We start from the raw sequence: 19283 nt of genomic DNA, 5'->3' as shown, positions 1-19283 counted from the left end.
CGAAAGCGTAAAACCGGAGACAGAAAGGATAAACCATAACTCTAAGGAATAAAATACCAATAATATAGAATATCAAACTCCAAGACTCACCTGCGAAACCAAAAAAAATTCTTCTTGCTCAAAACGGGTTGCAAAATACATATGGGAGCAAAGCATATAAAAGAGAAAAACGGTCAAATCAATGTATACATGTCAAATATGCACGGCGTTTTAACACAATGCACCTACAAAACGCAAATTGCATTTTGCCATTTTGCTCTTTCAAGGGAAAAGTGGTCAAAGCTGCAGGTTTTGCGTTTTGCAGGTGCGAGTTTCTTTTTTTTTAATTGCTTTGCGTTTTGCAGGTGCGAGTTTCTTTTTTTTTAATTGCTTCTACTAACAAACGTAGGTTGAGGACGAAAATCCACATTTCTGCATAACACACCAAGATACACCATTTTTCAACCTATTTTTAAATTAATTTCTGTTGACAATTTATGACCAAAAAAAAGAGAAAAAAATAGAAAAAACATATCCAAGGAACCCGCAAAATATATCTAAGATCACAAGGCAAGGGACAAATCGAAATCCCCTTTCAAAAACATAACACAACATGGCTCCACTTGGATATGCAGGCAATATAGTACTGTTTACAAAAATCAAGGTGTGAACTTCCATTAACAAAAATGTTTACGCCCCACCCTCTCACTTGTCTCGATTTTAAATTTCTCTATTTTTTGAGGCGAGGAATAACTCCTAAGATTCCTGTAAATTCCTCTACTGTTAAATATCCGTCATTTTTTTGTTTCAAAAAAAAAAAGTAATCTGATTATATATCTGGTTTGGTTGAGATTGAATCTCTTTTTGGCCGGTGTTTTCTCCACTTCTTTTTTTGTAAGTCCATGAGCCATGATGGAACCTCACAACCTGATGCTGCCATTAAATTAGCTACGTTCCGCAAGAATGGAATGTCTTCCTCCGTGTACAAAGTAATTGCTTCTCCTGCCCTCCCTGCTCTGCCAGATCGACCTATTGAAAAATTAACAATTTCTATTCAACAAGGCCCCAGGAGAAAATGAATGAATAATCCAAACTATAGTTATCCTAAATGTTTCTTCAAGATTTAAACAGGTATAGTAACTACACGTACCAATCCTGTGGATATATGCGGCAGCAGAATCTGGGAAATCATAATTGATCACACAGTTCACACCTTTGAAATCCATGCCCCGAGCAACTACATCAGTGGCAATCAAAACCCATGTTTTGCCAGCTCTGAAGTTATCAACAGCATTTTCCCTCTGAATACATTTCAAAAAATTAAAACAACGAAAAACTACTAAATTACCATGTATTCTGTAGTAGTTAGTGTAGTACATACTAAAATCAGAAGCGAACATCAAAAACAGATTTCGCTGGAACTATACTAATGATGAGTAGAAGAGCTATCAGAAGAATACAAGAACAACATAATTTGACTATATTCATGAGAATTACCTGTTCTTGAGACAGATCAGAATGGATGACATCCACTCTAATATTGTCAAATGCAAGTTCACCATACAGCTCCTTGGCTCGCTCCTTGCTTTGCACAAAAAGCAATACTGGAGGATTTAGACTCTACAGGACATTGCAGTGAGAAAAAAGCTCGTTATGAAAGTCAAATAAAAGGGAAATACTGCAAGGAATGAGCTAATAGGCAATGCTGCAATATTACACCGTGGATGAATTCCAAAGGTAACTGTTACAGCACTGCGGTAAACATTTTAGTCAAAAGGAATGTTCAATTAAATATAGGAAAGCACATAGTGAGAAAAAAAAAAAAACATCAAATGATCAAAAAGATAAATTAACAATTGGAAAATACAGATCAATTATAAACTGCATTAGCCAGTGCTTCTGATTTCTTTTTAAATTAACATATTACAATAACTAACTGTAATCGTGAGACACAAATCTCTTTATGCATTGGAAAATCAAAATGAAACGTAAAGCATTCATGTACCTCTGCAAAGCTTTGACGAATTGCTAGAAGTTTTCCTTCTTCACTTCCAGTAAAAATCAACTTTTGCTTAATTGTTTCAGAAGCCATATTCCTGATTTACATAAAGGCATTAGAATGTGAAGGCAAGTTAGAATAATATAATGCTGTGTAAAACTTTTGCAACGAACTTACTTTCTGCCAATAATTACCCGAACAGCATCATGCATGAGTTCTCGAGCTCGATCCTCAACAAAATCAGGTAAAGTGGCACTGAATAGTGAGCGTATTATTGAGGGATTTGAACATGCTTTGATAATAGAATCAATCTGCTTAAACAGTTCAGGCTCAAACAGCTTATCGGATTCATCCAATACAAGAAACTCAACTCTGCAACATCCAGAATAGTTGGAAACAAAACCAACACATTATAAGCAATTCAGTAGATGACATTGAAACATTGAATGTCTACCAGTTCATTGAAACAGAAAAACCCTTATATATTTATATAAACAACTAGTCCGGTTTAGAATTCAATTCTTGATATTTGTTTTGCCAGTTAACGGAGTAATTGACTGATCAACTGGTCATGTGTCTAATTCACTGGTGTAAAGGGAAAAAACAAATCAGATAAACAATGGTAAAAGTCCACCTAACTACCAGTTGTGCCCACTAGTTTAGGATTTGAAACCAGTAGTAATAAAATGTTGCACTACAAATAATCTCCACAAACAAAAACAAGGTATGTAGCTTATTGATATCAGAAACTCTATTATAACTGTGACTGCATCCTAATTAATTTCACCACCAAGCTAGCGCTTTAATTTTTGAGTTAGCACACTTCCATTAAAAGCAACAAAGTGCTCCTCATGGTTAACATACATACCATCCCAGGAAAATATTTCCAAATTTTGACAGGAATGTTCCTCCTAAAATGCTAAAAACAAGGTTCTAACAGATTTAAAACTCACTACATAAACGATTCAACTAAAACGACAGGACAAGCGTCTAGGCTATATCTATCAACAAAAAATGCAAGTCATCAGTAGCAATCCTAGGACTTCAAATTTTAGTCAAGAATAGAATACTCATCATCACACACCTGCTGAGATCAACCTTCTTCCTCCGGATAGCCAAGCGTAACCGAAGTGGCGTGGATATAAGTATATCACATGGAAATTTTGAAAAATCAGCATTTCTAGAAAGATGTTTAGTCATTAACTTGATACGAAACTTTTTTCCCTTGGCAAGCTTTTTGCACTCTCGGTATGTTTGAGCAGATAATTCACGCGTATGACAAAGTATAACAGCGCGAATGGCACCTGTTTCTGGCCCCTGTAAAAATACAGTTAGTTTATAGGAACCATGGACATGAGGAAGTTGGAAAATACAAAGACAGTTGAACAATAAAAGGAACACCTTGAGTTTCATAAGCATAGGACACACAAACGCGAAGGTTTTTCCAGAGCCAGTAGGTGCACAAGCAAAGCATTCCCGATCCTAACCCAAATCATTGAAGGAATATTCAATTCAACATAGCAGTAAAAGAACATCACTAACACCTAAGTTGGGCAGTAACAAGACGAAACGAATCTTGATCGAACCACAGTAATAATCTCTAAGGAACAAAAGACTTCAAAGCAACTCAATGCAGAATCCAGACCTGCAAAAGTACTGGAATAGCCTGCCTCTGGATTGGAGTTGGTTCTTTGAATCCAAGTTCTGTGATATTGCGCATTAAATATCTTGGACATTTGTATCTGCAACCAATTTTCAGATTCTGAATCATGTTGATCGTGTAAACATGATAAGCAGAACAAACATCAAACAAAATATAGACAGTTCTAGTAGATGAAATATTTGTTATAACACGGAACATTAAAAGGCTAAATAACATACCTAGTTTTCAATTCATCAAAACTTTGAAGCGGGGATGGCACGTTATACCCAGCCACATGGATGTTATTCTTCTTCCTGAATATAGCATCTCGCTGAAACAAACATGGCGAATATATATAAGCTAAATTCAAATTATAAGTTCAATCGAAATTATTAAGTTGCAGAAGAGACATAAAAGAACCTCAAGTTGCCTATTGTGTTCCTTCTTCAGCTGAATGGCCTCATCATCAGCCCTCACTGCATCATTCGATTTATCCACAGGCTCCGCCGCAGAAGCAGAATTTCTAAATACACTGAATCCTTCAACCGCATCTTTTATTTGTCAAGTAATTGATTAATCAAGAACAGAAACGAAGTTAAAGAGTAAGATACAGAGTTCAATAGAATAAATCGGGTGCTAAAGAGGCAGAATAAGCAAAAGAAGAAAAGTGAGAGAGTACCAGAAGAGGTTCCCTTGCGCTTCCGCTTCTTCGAAGAAGGTGGTTTCTGTTGGAATTGTTCCCCCGTCGTTTTCTCGGTTTTGAGTTCAACAGGGTCTGTAATCTTGAGGGCGGTATCGTCATCAGTGGTTTTGTTCTTCCCGAACCTGGCAATGTCGTTTCCAAACTTCTTTCTGTCAAAACGAATGCCGGAAAACAAAAACGACGAGTTGTTGGCCATAGCGATTGAAAATCTCTTTCCCCCACTAGCTACTCCCCTCTACACCTTCTCATGATCAAGGTTCAGAAAACCGGACCGGTTATCAAACCGCTCTAGCTACTGGTTCATTGGTTCACTGGTTTCACCGGTTCAACTGAAATAACCGTTCTATAATAAAATATAAATAAGCATACTAAACATAATTACAGTGAACTCAATATTTGTATGGAAATCTTAATTTTGCTGTTTGACTTGATAAATCTGAAAGAAAGCATATGTAAAAAGACAGATTCAATGAAAATAAGTAATCCCCACTTAAAGTGAGAACAATGTCAAATATTTTTAAACCAAATGTTTATATTATTCAGCTTTCAGCACCAAAAAATTCTGTGCTAATTCTGCACATAGTTAGGGTTATTTTAAATGGACCTCTCACTCAGGTAAAGTGGCCGTCTTGAGATATTTACATCATAGAGTTTGATCATAGCTTCAGCATAATTGAAGCTAAAGCATGCCAGTTAATAGCTCGTTACTCATTCAGCCCTCACTCTCATGAATCAGTAAACATCCCTTTTCTTAATCCTTAAAATTTGTGACACAAGAAAATTGATCTAGCTTAGTGTGGTGAAATAATAAATTTAATGAAGAAACTTTTTGACAACAAGACAAATGATAAATCATACTCTTAACTACTTCATTCAAAATAAGGGCAACAAAGTTCACCAGATGCACATATTCTTTGCTGCTACCAAACTTCATCGTAAGATGCAACAATGCAGAAGTTACATTACAAAAATCATTATCATGATAAGAAAGACAAAGCTTCAGAAATACATACACGATAAATCGTTAAATTCATAAATAAAGAAACAGGATCCACCTATTAGTTACCTCTTAGAAACTCTACAGCTTCATCTAGGACAAGGTTAAGCAACTGATCATAACCCTTTAGAGTTCCTGTCACTTTAATTCAACAAAGTAAAATGTAGTGAAAGTATGTACAAGAGTCTGCAGCCATTTTAATTCAAGAAAGATGCACAAAATCTCAACTTAGTATTGATTATCAAATGTTCATAACTTGCAGTTGAACACTATTCATTTGAACTCAAAATGAACAGCAGTGATTTAAAACCAAAAAAAAAAAAAATTGCCAAACTGACATGATTTTATTGTTCAGAAAAAACAGGAACTACATCAACATTCAAGAGTAAGCATAACAGAATCAAGAACATCATCAACAATCCTAAAACCACAGTAATAACAACAATAATTGAAGAAGAAAAATCAGAGAGTAACAATCCTAAACCAATTAAAACAACAATAACAGAAAAAATACCTTCTAGAGCAGAGGTGAGGGAGCACGACGGAAGACTGGACGCGGTAGAACTGGAGAAGAGGTGGTCCGGACCGGCGCGGAACTGGAGCCGATGAGGGTGGTGCACGGCGGAACTGGGGCAGAGGAGGGTGGTGCGCGGAGGAACTGGAGCAGAGGAGGTGGGTCGTGGCGGAACTGGAGCAGAGAAGGGCTGGAACGAGGTGGAACAGAGCCGGCGCGGCGGAACAGCGGCTGCGCGACGGAGGAACGACGCGAGACGAGTTGCAATGGGGACGGCGGCTTCGAGAACTGTCGGAGATGATCGTACTGGGAATGGCGGCCTCGAGCAGTTGCGGCTTGCGACGACGGCGGGGGCTAGACGGAGCAAGTGATGGGACGACTTCTGAGGGAAATGCTGAGTAAGTGAGTAAACTGCTGACTGCTGAGCTTAGGGAACTGAATTAGGGTTCTCCTTTTTTTTTGCATGAACGAAACGGCGTCGTTTCCTTCAAAATGTGAAAACCGGCCGGTTCGATTTGACCAGGCGGTCTCTGACCGGTTCGACAGTCCGAAAGTTTTTTAAAACCGGCAATCATGTCTATTAGTCGACTCACTTTCTTTGCTGGTTCAATTCGACCAGTTCGATTGGCCTATAAATAAACACAAAAAAATATAATTATATTCTACATCATATGAAATTTTAAAATATCTTTTAGACGGTCACTCCAATGAAATCATGAAAAATGACTTCCGTTGAATCTAAAAGCTGGACCATTGGATATATTTTGGGATTAAAGATCTTATGGATATGTGTCCTTTTTTATGGACAGAAATTAAAATTAGAATAACATAATTTTTTTATTTTAGTTTAATGTGTTGAATGAATCTGGTTGGACCAATATAAAAAATAAACTGGTTTATGACAACAGTTAAATTTAATTTTAATTATTTTTATTAATTATTAGTTGGTATATCTCATTCCTGCCTTCTCTCTGAGCCAGCAATTTCTAAAACCCTTACTCCCGCCCTCCCTCTTCTGAGCCATCAATTTTCAAGACCCTCAATCCCACTCTCTCTTCCTTTCTCTGAACCAAGGGTTAAGAATTTTAGAAGGGGAGGGTAAAAATTTGTTGGAATTTCTTGTAATAATTTTTCAGAAGAAGTAATAGAAGTTGTGTTTCTGCAACAAGAGGTAAGTAGAGTGGTGATTTTGAAGGAGCCCAATGTTTCACTAATCCATGTCCCTCCCACCACTAAATTTTCGATGGTCCTCTCTCACAGGAGGTATAACACGACTGTTTAAATCTCGTCACCACTAGCACTCTCGACAGCTGTTGTCGCATCTTTCGTCAGGTAAGCATCCACGAACCACTAGCACTTTACTCCTTTATTCACTACCTTCCAACAAAAATGAAGTAATGGATCTCTATATTTTTAATTTTTTTCTGTTCTAATTCTTGGTTTCGTTGATAATTTGTAATTGTAATTGCTAATTGTTAGGTTATTCTTTTTAATTGATAATAGTAATTTATGTTGCTGAACTTTAATCATTGATATAAATATTAATTTGTAAACTATTTATTTGTTCAAAATTTGTGGTGATTACTTGCATTGAGCCTAATTTTAGCTAAACACACAAGGAATAAATTTTGTTTTCATGTATTCTAGAATATACTCTTTCATATTAGAGGTAAATGGTGATAAAATATCATAAATAAATTCTTTAAATTAATAAAATTCGTTGACAAATTCTTTGCCAGAATAGGGTTTTAAGGATAGTGTTTCATGACTTTTGAAAATGGGAATAAATAGCCATCCAAAAATTTATAAAATTTTTACCTGTTTTAAAGTTGAGCATATTCAATAATAACCCTTGTAATAATGTAGAATAATGTTTTTTCTACCACATCATTTTTTGATCATTATTCTAAAAATGAGTAATTGTCCCCTCTAATTTATTAAGCTAGGTCTTAATTGAGTGAATTGAGTAATATTATATTATATACATATTTACTTTGATATTAAATTGCACATTGATATACTTTATTTAGGTAATTTTCAGATAGCGATGGAAACTATGGAAGTGAGTTCAGCTAATGACAATGATTGTAGCTTGGACTAAGAGATGAGAACGGAAAAATATCAATGTAGTGGCTGCAAGCAGTGTGGAATTGTTATCGCTGAAGATATTATCAATCATACATTTTCAACATTTGAGGTAGCATATGATATGTATGTGAGATATGCCAAATATGTTGGCTTTGGAGTTTGGAAAGGTGATTTTGTGAAAACCAAAGATGATTGTTACTCAAAGCAAAAATTCTTTTGTAATAGGGTCGGATTGAGAGAGAAGAAATACTATGACAATGTTCACAAAAAAGGAAACGAAGGGTTGAGACACCAACTAATTGTCAAGCTAAATTGTGTTTATACTTTGATAAATGTGCAACTGTTTAGAGGGTTAAGAATTTGTTCGATGAACATAACCATGACTTAGTACCACAATGCATGGTTCACCTAATTCTGAACCATCGGCAGTTAACTAATGCAAACAAGGCACAAGCTGACATCATCCATATGTATGGTGTGCCAACATCTCAAATTATGGGGTTTATGGCTGGGCAAGGTGGTGGGTATGTCAGAGCTGATTTTACAAAGAAAGACTTAGATAACCACCTTGATAGGAGTCGATGGTTACGCATTTTAGGTGGTGATGCCAACGCCACCATAAGCTACCTATTTGAAAAGGCTGACGTTGACCCGATGGCTATGGCACGATATAGTTCAACTGCGACGGATCGGTTGGGTAGCTTATTTTCGGCCGAAGGAATATGCCGAGCTGATAAGTACAAGAAACCCTTGGTAATCTTTTCTGGGAGTAACCATCACAAGCAAACGTGTATATTCGGGTTTGCCATACTTGATAATGAAATGACATCTACGTACAAGTGGCTACTGGCTAATTTTTTAGAGGTTATGATGAACAAGCATCCTAAAGTTGTTGTAACTGATGCAGACGAGGCTATGAAAGAGGCGATGAATGAGATTTTTTCAAATATAACCCATAAATTGTGCGGATGGCATCTTCAAAAAAATGCTACTTTGAGAATCAAGGACCTAGACTTATGTGAATCATTTAAAAAGTTCATTTATGCCAAGTAGAATGTTGATGAATTTGAGGAGGAATGGTCAAAATTGGTTGAAGAGCTTGGTGGTAGTGACACGTCATGGATTGACAAACAATATGAAAACAAAGAAAGTTGGGCTAGGGCGTTTCTTTGAGATAAATTTTGTGCTGGTTTTAGAAATACTTCATAAAGAGATTTTTTCATTCAAGGCAGCATTTTAGAGTTGGTGGAGAATCTTGAGCGGGCTTTACGAGATTATCGCAACAATGAGATGGTTGCTCAATTCAAGACAAGCAATTCTGATCCTGTTTTGACAACTGGATGGCTTACAGTCTCTCAAGTTTTGTGCTGCAAACATCTACACTAGAAAGATATTCAAACTAATGAGAAAGCAAATTGAAGAAGTGGTTTCTTTAGACATTATACATAGTTAGCCCCTTTCCACAACTATAGTATACAAGATTTGTGCTTTTTAAGATAGAGTCAAAATATTTACAGTTGTATATGATCGCAATGAGAAGAAATTGAAGTGTGAATGCTGTCATTGGGATCACGAAGGGTATCCTTGTAGTCATATGTTGTGTGTGCTGAGACGAGAGAATATAGATGAATTGCCAGAAAATCTAATTCTAAAAAAATGGACCCAAGATGCAAAGAAGTATACTAATAATCAAACAGTCAAGCACTGCAAATGATGCTAAAAAAGGTTTGATGTATTGCATCTTGTTGCTGAATTTGTTGGTGATCCATGTGTCGCAAAGACTAAAGGTGCACCCAAACTCAAGAAGAGTGAAACTAGGAAAAGGTCATGTTCAAATTGCTTCGTGAAGGGTCATACAAAGAGGCATTGTCCAAAGTTGGTTGATGAAGGTGACCGGAGCTATGACCATGTCCCTTTTCGATGTACAGATACAGATGAGGATATTTATGCAATGATTGCTAAATTTTGTTTTTGGAAAATTTTTTATCAATTATTTTCATATTAGTATGTTAATCATATTTATTCTCATAGCATGGTTAAATATTTTGGTTGTGTAATTCCATCTATGTATAGATATAATAAGGAAGAAAATGTGACAATAGGTTGTAATTAATTGTTTTTTATTTATTTTGACATGCTTGATAGGCAGCAAAAGAGACTCTTGGTGCCACTAGGAGTGAGAATAATGGGCGTAATTGTACTGCGGAGTCTAGTACTAAGCTCATGGATTCTCAATCAAATATGGGAGAGGCGGTCATAGGATCGCTTTCAAGGGTCCAATTTTATCCAACTCTTACTAACTTGTTTCCAACACCACAGGGTACAGTAGCTGCCCAACCAACGACTCTGCAAAATATTAGGCATCAATGGCTCTTACAGGTGAAAATTATTTGTATTTTGTGCTTTAACCTCTACAAAATAATTCTTCATGCTTTTTGACATGACCATTGATATGTTTATATAGGCCATGAAAGCTAGGAATACTTGGAACCAATAGTGAAAAATAACTTAATTTACAGAACAGATGAGCTTTTTGCTTTTGAGATGTTACATTGTCTTTCTGAACCTTTTCAATATTCTAGTGTTGTTAGTATGTGAACTGTACAGATATTTTGTCCTTTTGTAATTTATTTTTCTTAAATGAATTGTACTCACGGTATTAGTTCAATGAATTCTGATGGCTGTGTTGAAGTATTTGATATGGAGATTCTTGTGGACAGTAACTCTGATGAATTGTACTCACGGTATTGTACTCACAATATTATTGTTGAACCTTTATTATTTAAATACTTAGATCAACCATTCTGATAAGATAATACCATGAGTGCATGACTTACAAACTCTAATGAATTATCTTCATCAATGTCTTTTTTATGTTGTATATTCAAATGCAAAATGGCTTTTGTAGTAAATTTTTTTTTGAAAAATATTGAATGAACCAATTCAATTGCAAAAGTATTTTTGTAATAAAAAAGTTCTTATGAAAATAAAGTCAAGAAACCAATCCAAATGTACATCTTAATCCAAATAGTCTATCAGGTATTTATAAGGGGTATTTGAACCATCTTAAGTGTAAAAGTAATTTTGAAAGACACAAACCATTGATGCCTATAAGACCAGAATTATTACAATGAGAAACTCACTTAGATATATACTCATCACGTCATCATTACTTTTGGGTTTTTCTTGGCATAAAAATTTTCCCATTCATCTATAGTAAAGAAAAACAACTTGAACTAGTTAAAAGTATATAAGGGTTGGCAGTGACAAAACACAAGGCAAGGTAATTACATTTCTACAATTTTAGAAATTATATAATTTTTAACATGGACTCTGAAAGATTACACAAGGCAATAAAGACAATTACATTTTCACAATTTTAGAAATTATATAATTTTTAACATAGACTCCGAAAGATTACACCTTAAGACTAAGTGATATTTTTGGGCATCTTCTTATTCCAATTTTCAATAGTAAGTCTTTGAATGTCTTCTCTCCTTAGATTATGAGGTCCATACACCAAGTCTATGGTCATCCTTACTCTACCTTATTCGTTGACCATCTAATATTTAAGGTGTATGCATCCATCGTTAAATTAAGATAGATGTTATAACAAAACAAAATCATAGTATATAATGCAAATTGGAGCAGGTGATCGTACTGGTATGGCACCACGCAACCATAGATGACAAAGTGTCTACTATTGTGCAACCCACACACCACAATCATTGCTTCAAAAATAAGAGTTTCATTATTTTTTACAACAAATTAATGCCTCTTCCATCAACGAATTAAATTTAAGCATTTAACTTACATGGTTTTGTATAATCCTAAATTATATCATGAGTTAAGTAATTGATTTATGATATTTACGATTAAACATCTTGTTGTGGTACCTCTGGCACTTGAAATTTGAACTTTGAAATCATCGACCTTTTAGTATTATCCAATTGGTAAAACCAATAGTCCAATAGTAGATTCTCTAAAAAGAAAATCTGAAAATCAAAGTACACAATTTGACTTGGGATTGGTTTCACAGTCAAAATAGAGATATGTTTTTGAAGGTTAAAATTTCATTGAACATACCACATCATCTATTGCCTTCATGCTCTCGTACCTTTGTTTTGAGCACTTTAAAAAGTCTAGATATGTAATCAACCCTCTACTTTTTTTCACAACTACTAGGAACCAATGATCTTTAACATTAATTGGTACGTATATCTGTGTCATTAGGTGATGCGTGAGCATCTTTTCTATTTTTTCCTAGTGAATTTGCACTTAAATTGTTGAATTTAATTAAGAATTAATTATATTTTAGCCACTATGGATGCTATTTTGAGTTTTGTGCAATTTTATTTATTTCAGGTAGTATTCGGATGGATTTGATGAAGTTTCTGTAGGTTTCTGCAGAGAAAGAGAAGAAGCCAAGGAGATGACCAGTGAATACCGACGCAGACGCATGGCTCACGCGACCGCGCGGAATGGAGGAAATTGCAATGACGCGATCGCGTGCCTGACGCGATCGCGTGCCTGACGCGAACGCGTGGACTAGAATCTGCACAAATGACGCGAACGCGTGGACGACACGGACGTGTCGCATGAACGATCTGCAGAATTGACAGAAAACGCTGGGGGCGATTTCTGGGCTGTTTTAACTCAATTTTCAGCCCAGAAAACACAGATTAGAAGCTGTAGAATGGACAGAACAAGTGGTCTCCATCCATCAACTGAAGATCTGTTAATTAATTCAAATTTAAATTCAAATCTTAAATTAAGAAAAGATATTATTTTAATTTTTAGTTTTAGATATTAGATTTTAAATTTAGGAGGATTAGTTATAAAAGGAGGAAGCTTTCCTTCCTTTGGAGAGGTCCGGGGGAGATTCCACCTCATCCCATCAGGGGAACATAATTGACAATCCTAATTTTCTCTCTTTTCTATGAGCAACTAAACCTCCACTGTTAAGGTTAGGAGCTCTGTCTATTTCTATGGATTAATTTTATTGCTTTTTTTATTTTAATTCATGTATGGATTTATAATTTAAGAATTGTTTTCACTCTTTATTTTATAAATTTGGGTGGAACGGAAGTATGACCCTCTTTCTATTTGAGTTCGTGTAAAACTTAGAAAAGCTCTTTACTTGAACAACAGCTTGAAAACATATTCTCCTAAATTTTAATTATTTAGACTTAACGGGATACGTGACATATAATCCTTTTATTTTTGGGTAATTAGAGTTTTGTGGCATATAAACTGTAATTTGATTATCACCCTCTAATTGGAATTAATTGACCAAGGAATTGGCTGTTGATGAATTTTAGAGGAGACTAGGAAGGTCTAAGGAATTAGGGTCTAGTCACATATAGTTTGCTATAAATTAAATCCTACATGATTAAAATAGTTAGTAAGAAAAATTAATCCGGGAAAATAGATAACTCTGAAACCTTAACTGCATTCTCCATATTTTATTCCCAACTTATTTATTTTACTATTTTATTTTCTGCACGATTGAATATTTATTTTTATCTTTAATTTTCAATTAAAAAATTTATTTAATAATAATTTAATACTAGTAATTTTTTTTTAATTTCTGAAATTAAGTTTGGTGTCTCCTAGTTAATTTTATTTTGATTCTTCTTATTTTAATTTTTAGAATTTTGTTCTTTTTTTCTTTGCTTTCCTGTTTACCACATGGTGCGTTTAATTCCTTTTGGTGTGTTGTGCTAAGGAAAAATAATGGAGAGAGATCATATGAGTTACTGCTCACACCCGAGTAGTGATTCATATCATTATGAATGGGGAAACCACCCAAATTTTGGTTGGCAAAGTCAAAACCAAAGAAACTTCAATGCTCTATGTTCCAACTATCAAGAACCACCATCCCCATATCCATACCAAGAACCACCTCCTCTCTATCCATATCAAGAACCATCATCTTTCTACCTATATCAAGAGCCACTATCTTCCTATTCATACCAAGAACCATCCTCTTTTTACACTTATCAAGAACCATCACCTCCTTCTTATTCATCTCAAATACCATCGGATCTTGAGCTTCTCATGAAAGAATGTTTACATGATATAAAGACAAGTGTCAAAAATATAGAGAAGCATATGCAGTCGATTATCAAGTACCAGGAAGAGGAACAAGCAAATTCCTTCCCAAAAGATACAATGCAAGATCCTATGGAAGAAAGTGAGGAAATCAATCAAAGGAGTTTATACTCCAGTGCATTAGAGAACTTTCCATCATCATACATGGAAGAAGAAGAAGATGCAAAAACAAAGGAGGAAGATGCACCCACAAAGGAGGAAGATACACAACCTCCCATGCCCTTGGTAAGCAATGAAGAAGAGATTGAATTAAAAGAAAGCTACCAAGAAGAAGAGGTTGAAATTGAGGAAGCTTGCAAAGAGGTGGTAGAATTCAAAGAAGAACACAAGGGAGTGGAGCTTGCAAGACCTCTTCCAAAGTCATCACCATCCAATACAACATTCAAGTGGGTAAAATTCCTATCCTTAACCTTTACTTTCCCACTTGAATATGGGCTACTGGAGACGGATGATCAACTTAGATCTCTCTGTGATATTAAGAGTAAGAGGAAGATGGTTAGTGCTGAGAATTGTCAAGCAAGGTTCAATATGGTTGCATGCTCCAAATTGAAGTGCAAGGATTGGTGTAGAGCTAATCTAAATGGGTCTGGATGGTTGTTTGGATGTCTCTGTAAGAATTCAGATTGCTTGCCACCCGGTGGGAACAATGGTGATACACAAGAAGACGGGTGTAAAAGCAAGGTTTGAGACCTTGGAATTCATTCCCACAATCAACACTCTTGGGGCCCTGTCACTTGTTTCCACTTGCTCAAAGGCGTTATGCGCCTAGTTTGGGATCCCGGTAGCCATTGGATTAACAAACATTGGTGGAGATTCCTGGATCAGTACAAACACAAGCCACCATGACAAGGAGCTCACCACATGTCCAACTTAAGGACTTTAACTAAAAGTGCTTGGTGAGAGACAACCCACCGTGGTATGATCGTTCTTCTTCATTTTTAGTTATTTTTCGTAGTAGTAGTTTTTACTTAGTTGATTTTTATTAAGTTCTTACTAATTTTCTGATCATGCAGCTATTTTATCACAGGAACCGAACACCTCAGGCTAAAAAAAAAAAAGAGCGCACACGATGCACACGCGTCCGCGTCAGATGGGTGTGTGTGAAAAAAATAAATTTGACAGAGAGTTGCGAGGGAGTGGCGCTGGAATAGTGCCTTTGGCACAAATTATTCCACGTGACCGCGTCGATGACGCGCCCACGTCATATAGGAAAACTGCCTCCCACGCATCCGCGTCACTCACGCGAACGCGCGACCTGCAGAATCGACGTAAAAGAGTGCTTGGGCAGAGAGTTGTGCTGGCTTCGGGCAAGAAGTGTGCTAAAAACACAAATTTGGTCACGCGAACGCGTACCCCACGCGTCCGCGTCGTTTTTTCAATATCGGCCATCCACGCGATCGCGTCACCCACGGGATCCCGCCACTTCAACAACGCGCTAACCGCGCGATCGCGTGACTCACGCGTCCGCGTCGCTTGCGCCGCACTAATTCCACCCAGTTTTCTTTCCCTCTCTCTCCCAATCTTAATTTTCTCTTATTCTTTTATCCTCTTCTTTTTCTTTCTTTCATAATAAATTATCTCTTTCTATTTTCAGTTCTTCTTTGCTTGAGGACAAGCAAACTTTTAAGTTTGGTGTTGACACTTCGCTTAGAAGTTTTCTGTTTATTCCTATGGCACCAAAAGGGAGGCGAATCATCTTCAGTGAGGAGCACAACCTGAAGAATAAACGATTGCTAGGATAACTAAGGTGGTTGAGTTCCTTTCATTTTTTATTCCTCCCCTCTTTGTCTATGTTATGTTCCGATTTTCTGCTATTTTTCTTTGTTTGTTGCATGATTCTTTATTAGTTAGAATCCTAGGATTAGTTTAGTTTTCTTTTAATTACTTTAATGCTGAAAAGATGTTTCATGTACCACTCACTGAATTTGAACCTAAAAAGAAAAGAAAAAGAAATGACGTAGTGCATGAGAATTTGAGTTTAATTTTTAGAGTAGTCTTATTTACTTAAATGTGGTGGTATTTTCTGTGACTCTGAATGCATGCTTGAACAGTGCATATTTTTTATAGTGAAGTTTATGAATGTTAAAAATTATTGGCTCTTGAAAGAATGATGAAAAAGAGAAATGTTATTGATAATCTGAAAAATCATAAAATTGATTCTTGAAGCAAGAAAAAGCAGTGAAAAACACAAAGCTTGCGAAAAAAATAAAATAAAATAAAATAAAAAGCAAGCAGAAAAAGCCAATAACCCTTTAAACTAAAAGGCAAGGGTAAAAAGGATCCAAGGCTTTGAGTATTAATGGATAGGAGGGCCCTAAGCAATAAAATCCTGGCCTAAGCGGCTAAATCAAGCTGCCCCTAACCATGTACTTGTGGCGTGAAGGTGTCAAGTGAAAAGCTTGAGACTGAGCGGTTAAAGTCGTGATCCAAAGTAAAAAGAGTGTGCTTAAGAACTCTGGGCACCTCTAACTGGGGACTCCAGCAAAGCTGAGTCACAATCTGAAAAGGTTCACCCAGTTATGTGTCTGTGGCATTTATGTATCCGGTGGTAATACTGGAAAACAAAATGCTTAGGGTCATGGCCAAGACTCATAAAGAAGCTGTGTTCAAGAATCAACATACTGAACTAGGAGAATCAATAACACTATCTGAATTCTGAGTTCCTATGGATGCCAATCATTCTGAACTTCAAAAGATAAAGTGAGATGCCAAAACTGTTCAGGATTGCAGTTGTAAACCCCACTATAAGAGAAGACATGGGCTTAATCAAACTCTCATTCTCATGCAAATTCACATCCTAAGCTTATATTAGTTTTGGTTGCTTGAGGACAAGCAATAGTTTAAGTTTGGTGTTGTGATGCGTGAGCATCTTTCTTATTTTTTCCTAGTGAATTTGCACCTAAATTGTTGAATTTAATTAAGAATTAATTATATTTTAGCCACTATGGATGCTATTTTGAGTTTTGTGCAATTTTATTTATTTTAGGTAGCATTCGGATGGATTTGATGAAGTTTCTGCAGAGAAAGAGAAAAAGCCAAGGAGATGACCAGCGAATACCGACGCGGACGCATGGCTCACGCGACCGCGCGGAATGGAGGAAATCGCAATGACGCGATCGCGTGCCTGACGCGAATGCATGGACTAGAATCTGCACAAATGACGCGAACGCGTGGACGACGCGGACGCGTTGCATGAACGATCTGTAGAATTGACAGAAAACGCTGGGGGCGATTTCTGGGCTATTTTAACTCAATTTTCAGCCCAGAAAACACAGATTAGAAGCTGCAGAATGGACAGAACAAGTGGTCCCACCCATCAACTGAAGATCTGTTAATTAATTCTAATTTAAATTCAAATCTTAAATTAGGAAAAGATATTATTTTAATTTTTAGTTTTAGATATTAGATTTTAAATTTAGGAGGATTAGTTATAAAAGGAGGAAGCTTTCCTTCCTTTGGAGAGGTCCGGGGGAGATTCCACCTCATCCCATCAGGGGAACATAATTGACAATCCTAATTTTCTCTCTTTTCTATGAGCAACTAAACCTCCACTGTTAAGGTTAGGAGCTCTGTCTATTTCTATGGATTAATTTTATTGCTTTTTCTATTTTAATTCATGTATAGATTTATAATTTAAGAATTATTTTCGCTCTTTATTTTATAAATTTGGGTGGAACGGAAGTATGACCCTCTTTCTATTTGAGTACGTGTAAAACTTGGAAAAGCTCTTTACTTGAACAACAGCTTGAAAACATATTCTCCTAAATTTTAATTATTTGGACTTAACGGGATACGTGACATATAATCCTTTTATTTTTGGGTAATTAGAGTTTTTGTGGCATATAAACTGTAATTTGATTATCACCCTCTAATTGGAATTAATTGACCAAGGAATTGGCTGTTGATGAATTTTAGAGGAGACTAGGAAGGTCTAAGGAATTAGGGTCTAGTCACATATAGTTTGCCATAAATTAAATCCTACATGATTAAAATAGTTAGTAAGAAAAATTAATCCGGGAAAATAGATAACTCTGAAACCTTAACTGCCTTCTCCGTATTTTATTCCCAACTTATTTATTTTACTATTTTATTTTCTGCACGATTGAATATTCAAATACTCTTTTCTGTTTGTCTAACTAAGCCTATCAAACGCTATTGTTGCTTAATCTATCAATCCTTGTGGGATCGACCCTTACTCACGTAAGGTATTACTTGGTACGACCCGGTGCACTTGCCGGTTAGTAAGTGTGGTTGTAAATTACCGCACCATTAGGTTAAATTATTTATTAGTTACAAGGATAAAAATAGTTAATTATTTTTTACCACAGTTGAAATAACTCATCAAGGTAGTCTATTACCTTATAGAGGTCTTCAACCTTGCCCATAAAGTTTGTTTTGATGTATTCTATTATCCCAACAGAAATATCTCGTTGTTGGAGTGCTATTTGCTACAAGATCTTAACAATAACAAGAGTAATATGAAATCAAAGCTTAACTCAAACTATTTTGGGACAATAAATAAATAATGACCATAATCAAAAGCAAAATTATTTATGCCATTTGAAACTTAGAGCAAAAGTTGTTGGGAGGAACCATTTGTTGCCTTCCACTGTAACTGCTGCATGTTTCATAAGCATTGATGCCACCAGATTCAAAACCTATAGTTGACGAGCTAGAAATTATAAGTCATCAATCAAATTCAACAGAGTCAAAAAGGTATGTCACATGAATTACTTCATGACTTACATTATCTCCAACCTGATTTTTCAGACAAAGGGCCATCAATGCTTCCCGGCTTCCACAACAATGTTCATTAGGCACAAGAATCTCTCTATTAATGACAAAATCGCAGGTTATATCACATGAAATAAGCGTTTGATTTCAAATCTTCAAAATCAGTAGAAGTGACCTTTGGGGTCATAATCAACTCTAAAGATATAGGCAACAATAACCAACTCACTCCCCATGAAAACCATTTTCGATGTTGGCCTAAATGCCACCTCCAAGAACTATCAATTTTGGATAGAAACATGTCACTACAACATTTTGGGTCTATGGCTACAATATTTTGTCACGATTTTTTATCGTGACAAATTTGTCACGGTTTTTTACCGTGACAAAAAAAGGCTATGGTGATGGTTTTTTTGAAAATGGTGACCATAGATTACCTATGGTCACAGTTTCTTAAAAAAAAAGTGGCCTAAAAGGTCTATGATCACGGTTTACGGAGGTGACCTAAAGGAGTCT

General features: G+C 36.0%; 1 protein-coding gene and 2 long non-coding RNA genes across 4 annotated transcripts; 1 reads left to right on the top strand and 2 right to left on the bottom strand.

The window, feature by feature from the left end:
- On the bottom strand, nt 511-4593 carry LOC107648685 (DEAD-box ATP-dependent RNA helicase 57). 2 transcript variants are annotated; one of them, XM_016352493.2, is made up of 11 exons: nt 4300-4593; nt 4041-4171; nt 3860-3951; nt 3624-3720; nt 3380-3460; nt 3063-3295; nt 2156-2350; nt 1985-2075; nt 1477-1599; nt 1130-1280; nt 511-1008 (listed from the first exon to the last, which is right to left on the bottom strand). In XM_016352493.2, the coding sequence occupies exons 1-11, from the start codon at nt 4517-4519 to the stop codon at nt 809-811; spliced, it is 1614 nt and encodes a 537-aa protein (XP_016207979.1). In that variant the 5' UTR covers nt 4520-4593; the 3' UTR covers nt 511-808. The 2 variants fall into 2 exon arrangements, with proteins under 2 accessions (XP_016207979.1, XP_016207980.1); XM_016352494.2 differs by having other exon boundaries at nt 4041-4159.
- LOC107648686 lies at nt 4673-5999 on the bottom strand. Its single transcript, XR_002348619.1, has 3 exons — nt 5835-5999; nt 5390-5461; nt 4673-5251 (listed from the first exon to the last, which is right to left on the bottom strand). It is a non-coding gene; the product is annotated as an uncharacterized LOC107648686 (long non-coding RNA).
- Nucleotides 6794-10631, top strand: LOC107646838. Its single transcript, XR_002349674.1, has 3 exons — nt 6794-7166; nt 7876-10301; nt 10387-10631. It is a non-coding gene; the product is annotated as an uncharacterized LOC107646838 (long non-coding RNA).

The sequence above is a fragment of the Arachis ipaensis genome, chromosome B06 (assembly GCF_000816755.2).
Source record: "Arachis ipaensis cultivar K30076 chromosome B06, Araip1.1, whole genome shotgun sequence".
NCBI classification, from domain to species: domain Eukaryota; kingdom Viridiplantae; phylum Streptophyta; class Magnoliopsida; order Fabales; family Fabaceae; genus Arachis; species Arachis ipaensis.
Note: the sequence above shows the minus strand (reverse complement) of the source record. Positions and strands in the feature narration are given on the sequence as shown.

Bases quoted from the DNA above. Each gene is read 5' to 3' on its own strand.
- LOC107648685 (XM_016352493.2), bottom strand. From the start codon at position 4,519: ATGGCCAACAACTCGTCGTTTTTGTTTTCCGGCATTCGTTTTGACAGA. The intron at 1,600-1,984 runs GTACATGAATGC...AATGTCCTGTAG, and splicing joins TTCGTCAAAGCTTTGCAGAG to AGTCTAAATCCTCCAGTATT. The intron at 1,281-1,476 runs GTAATTCTCATG...AAATGTATTCAG, and splicing joins CTGATCTGTCTCAAGAACAG to AGGGAAAATGCTGTTGATAA.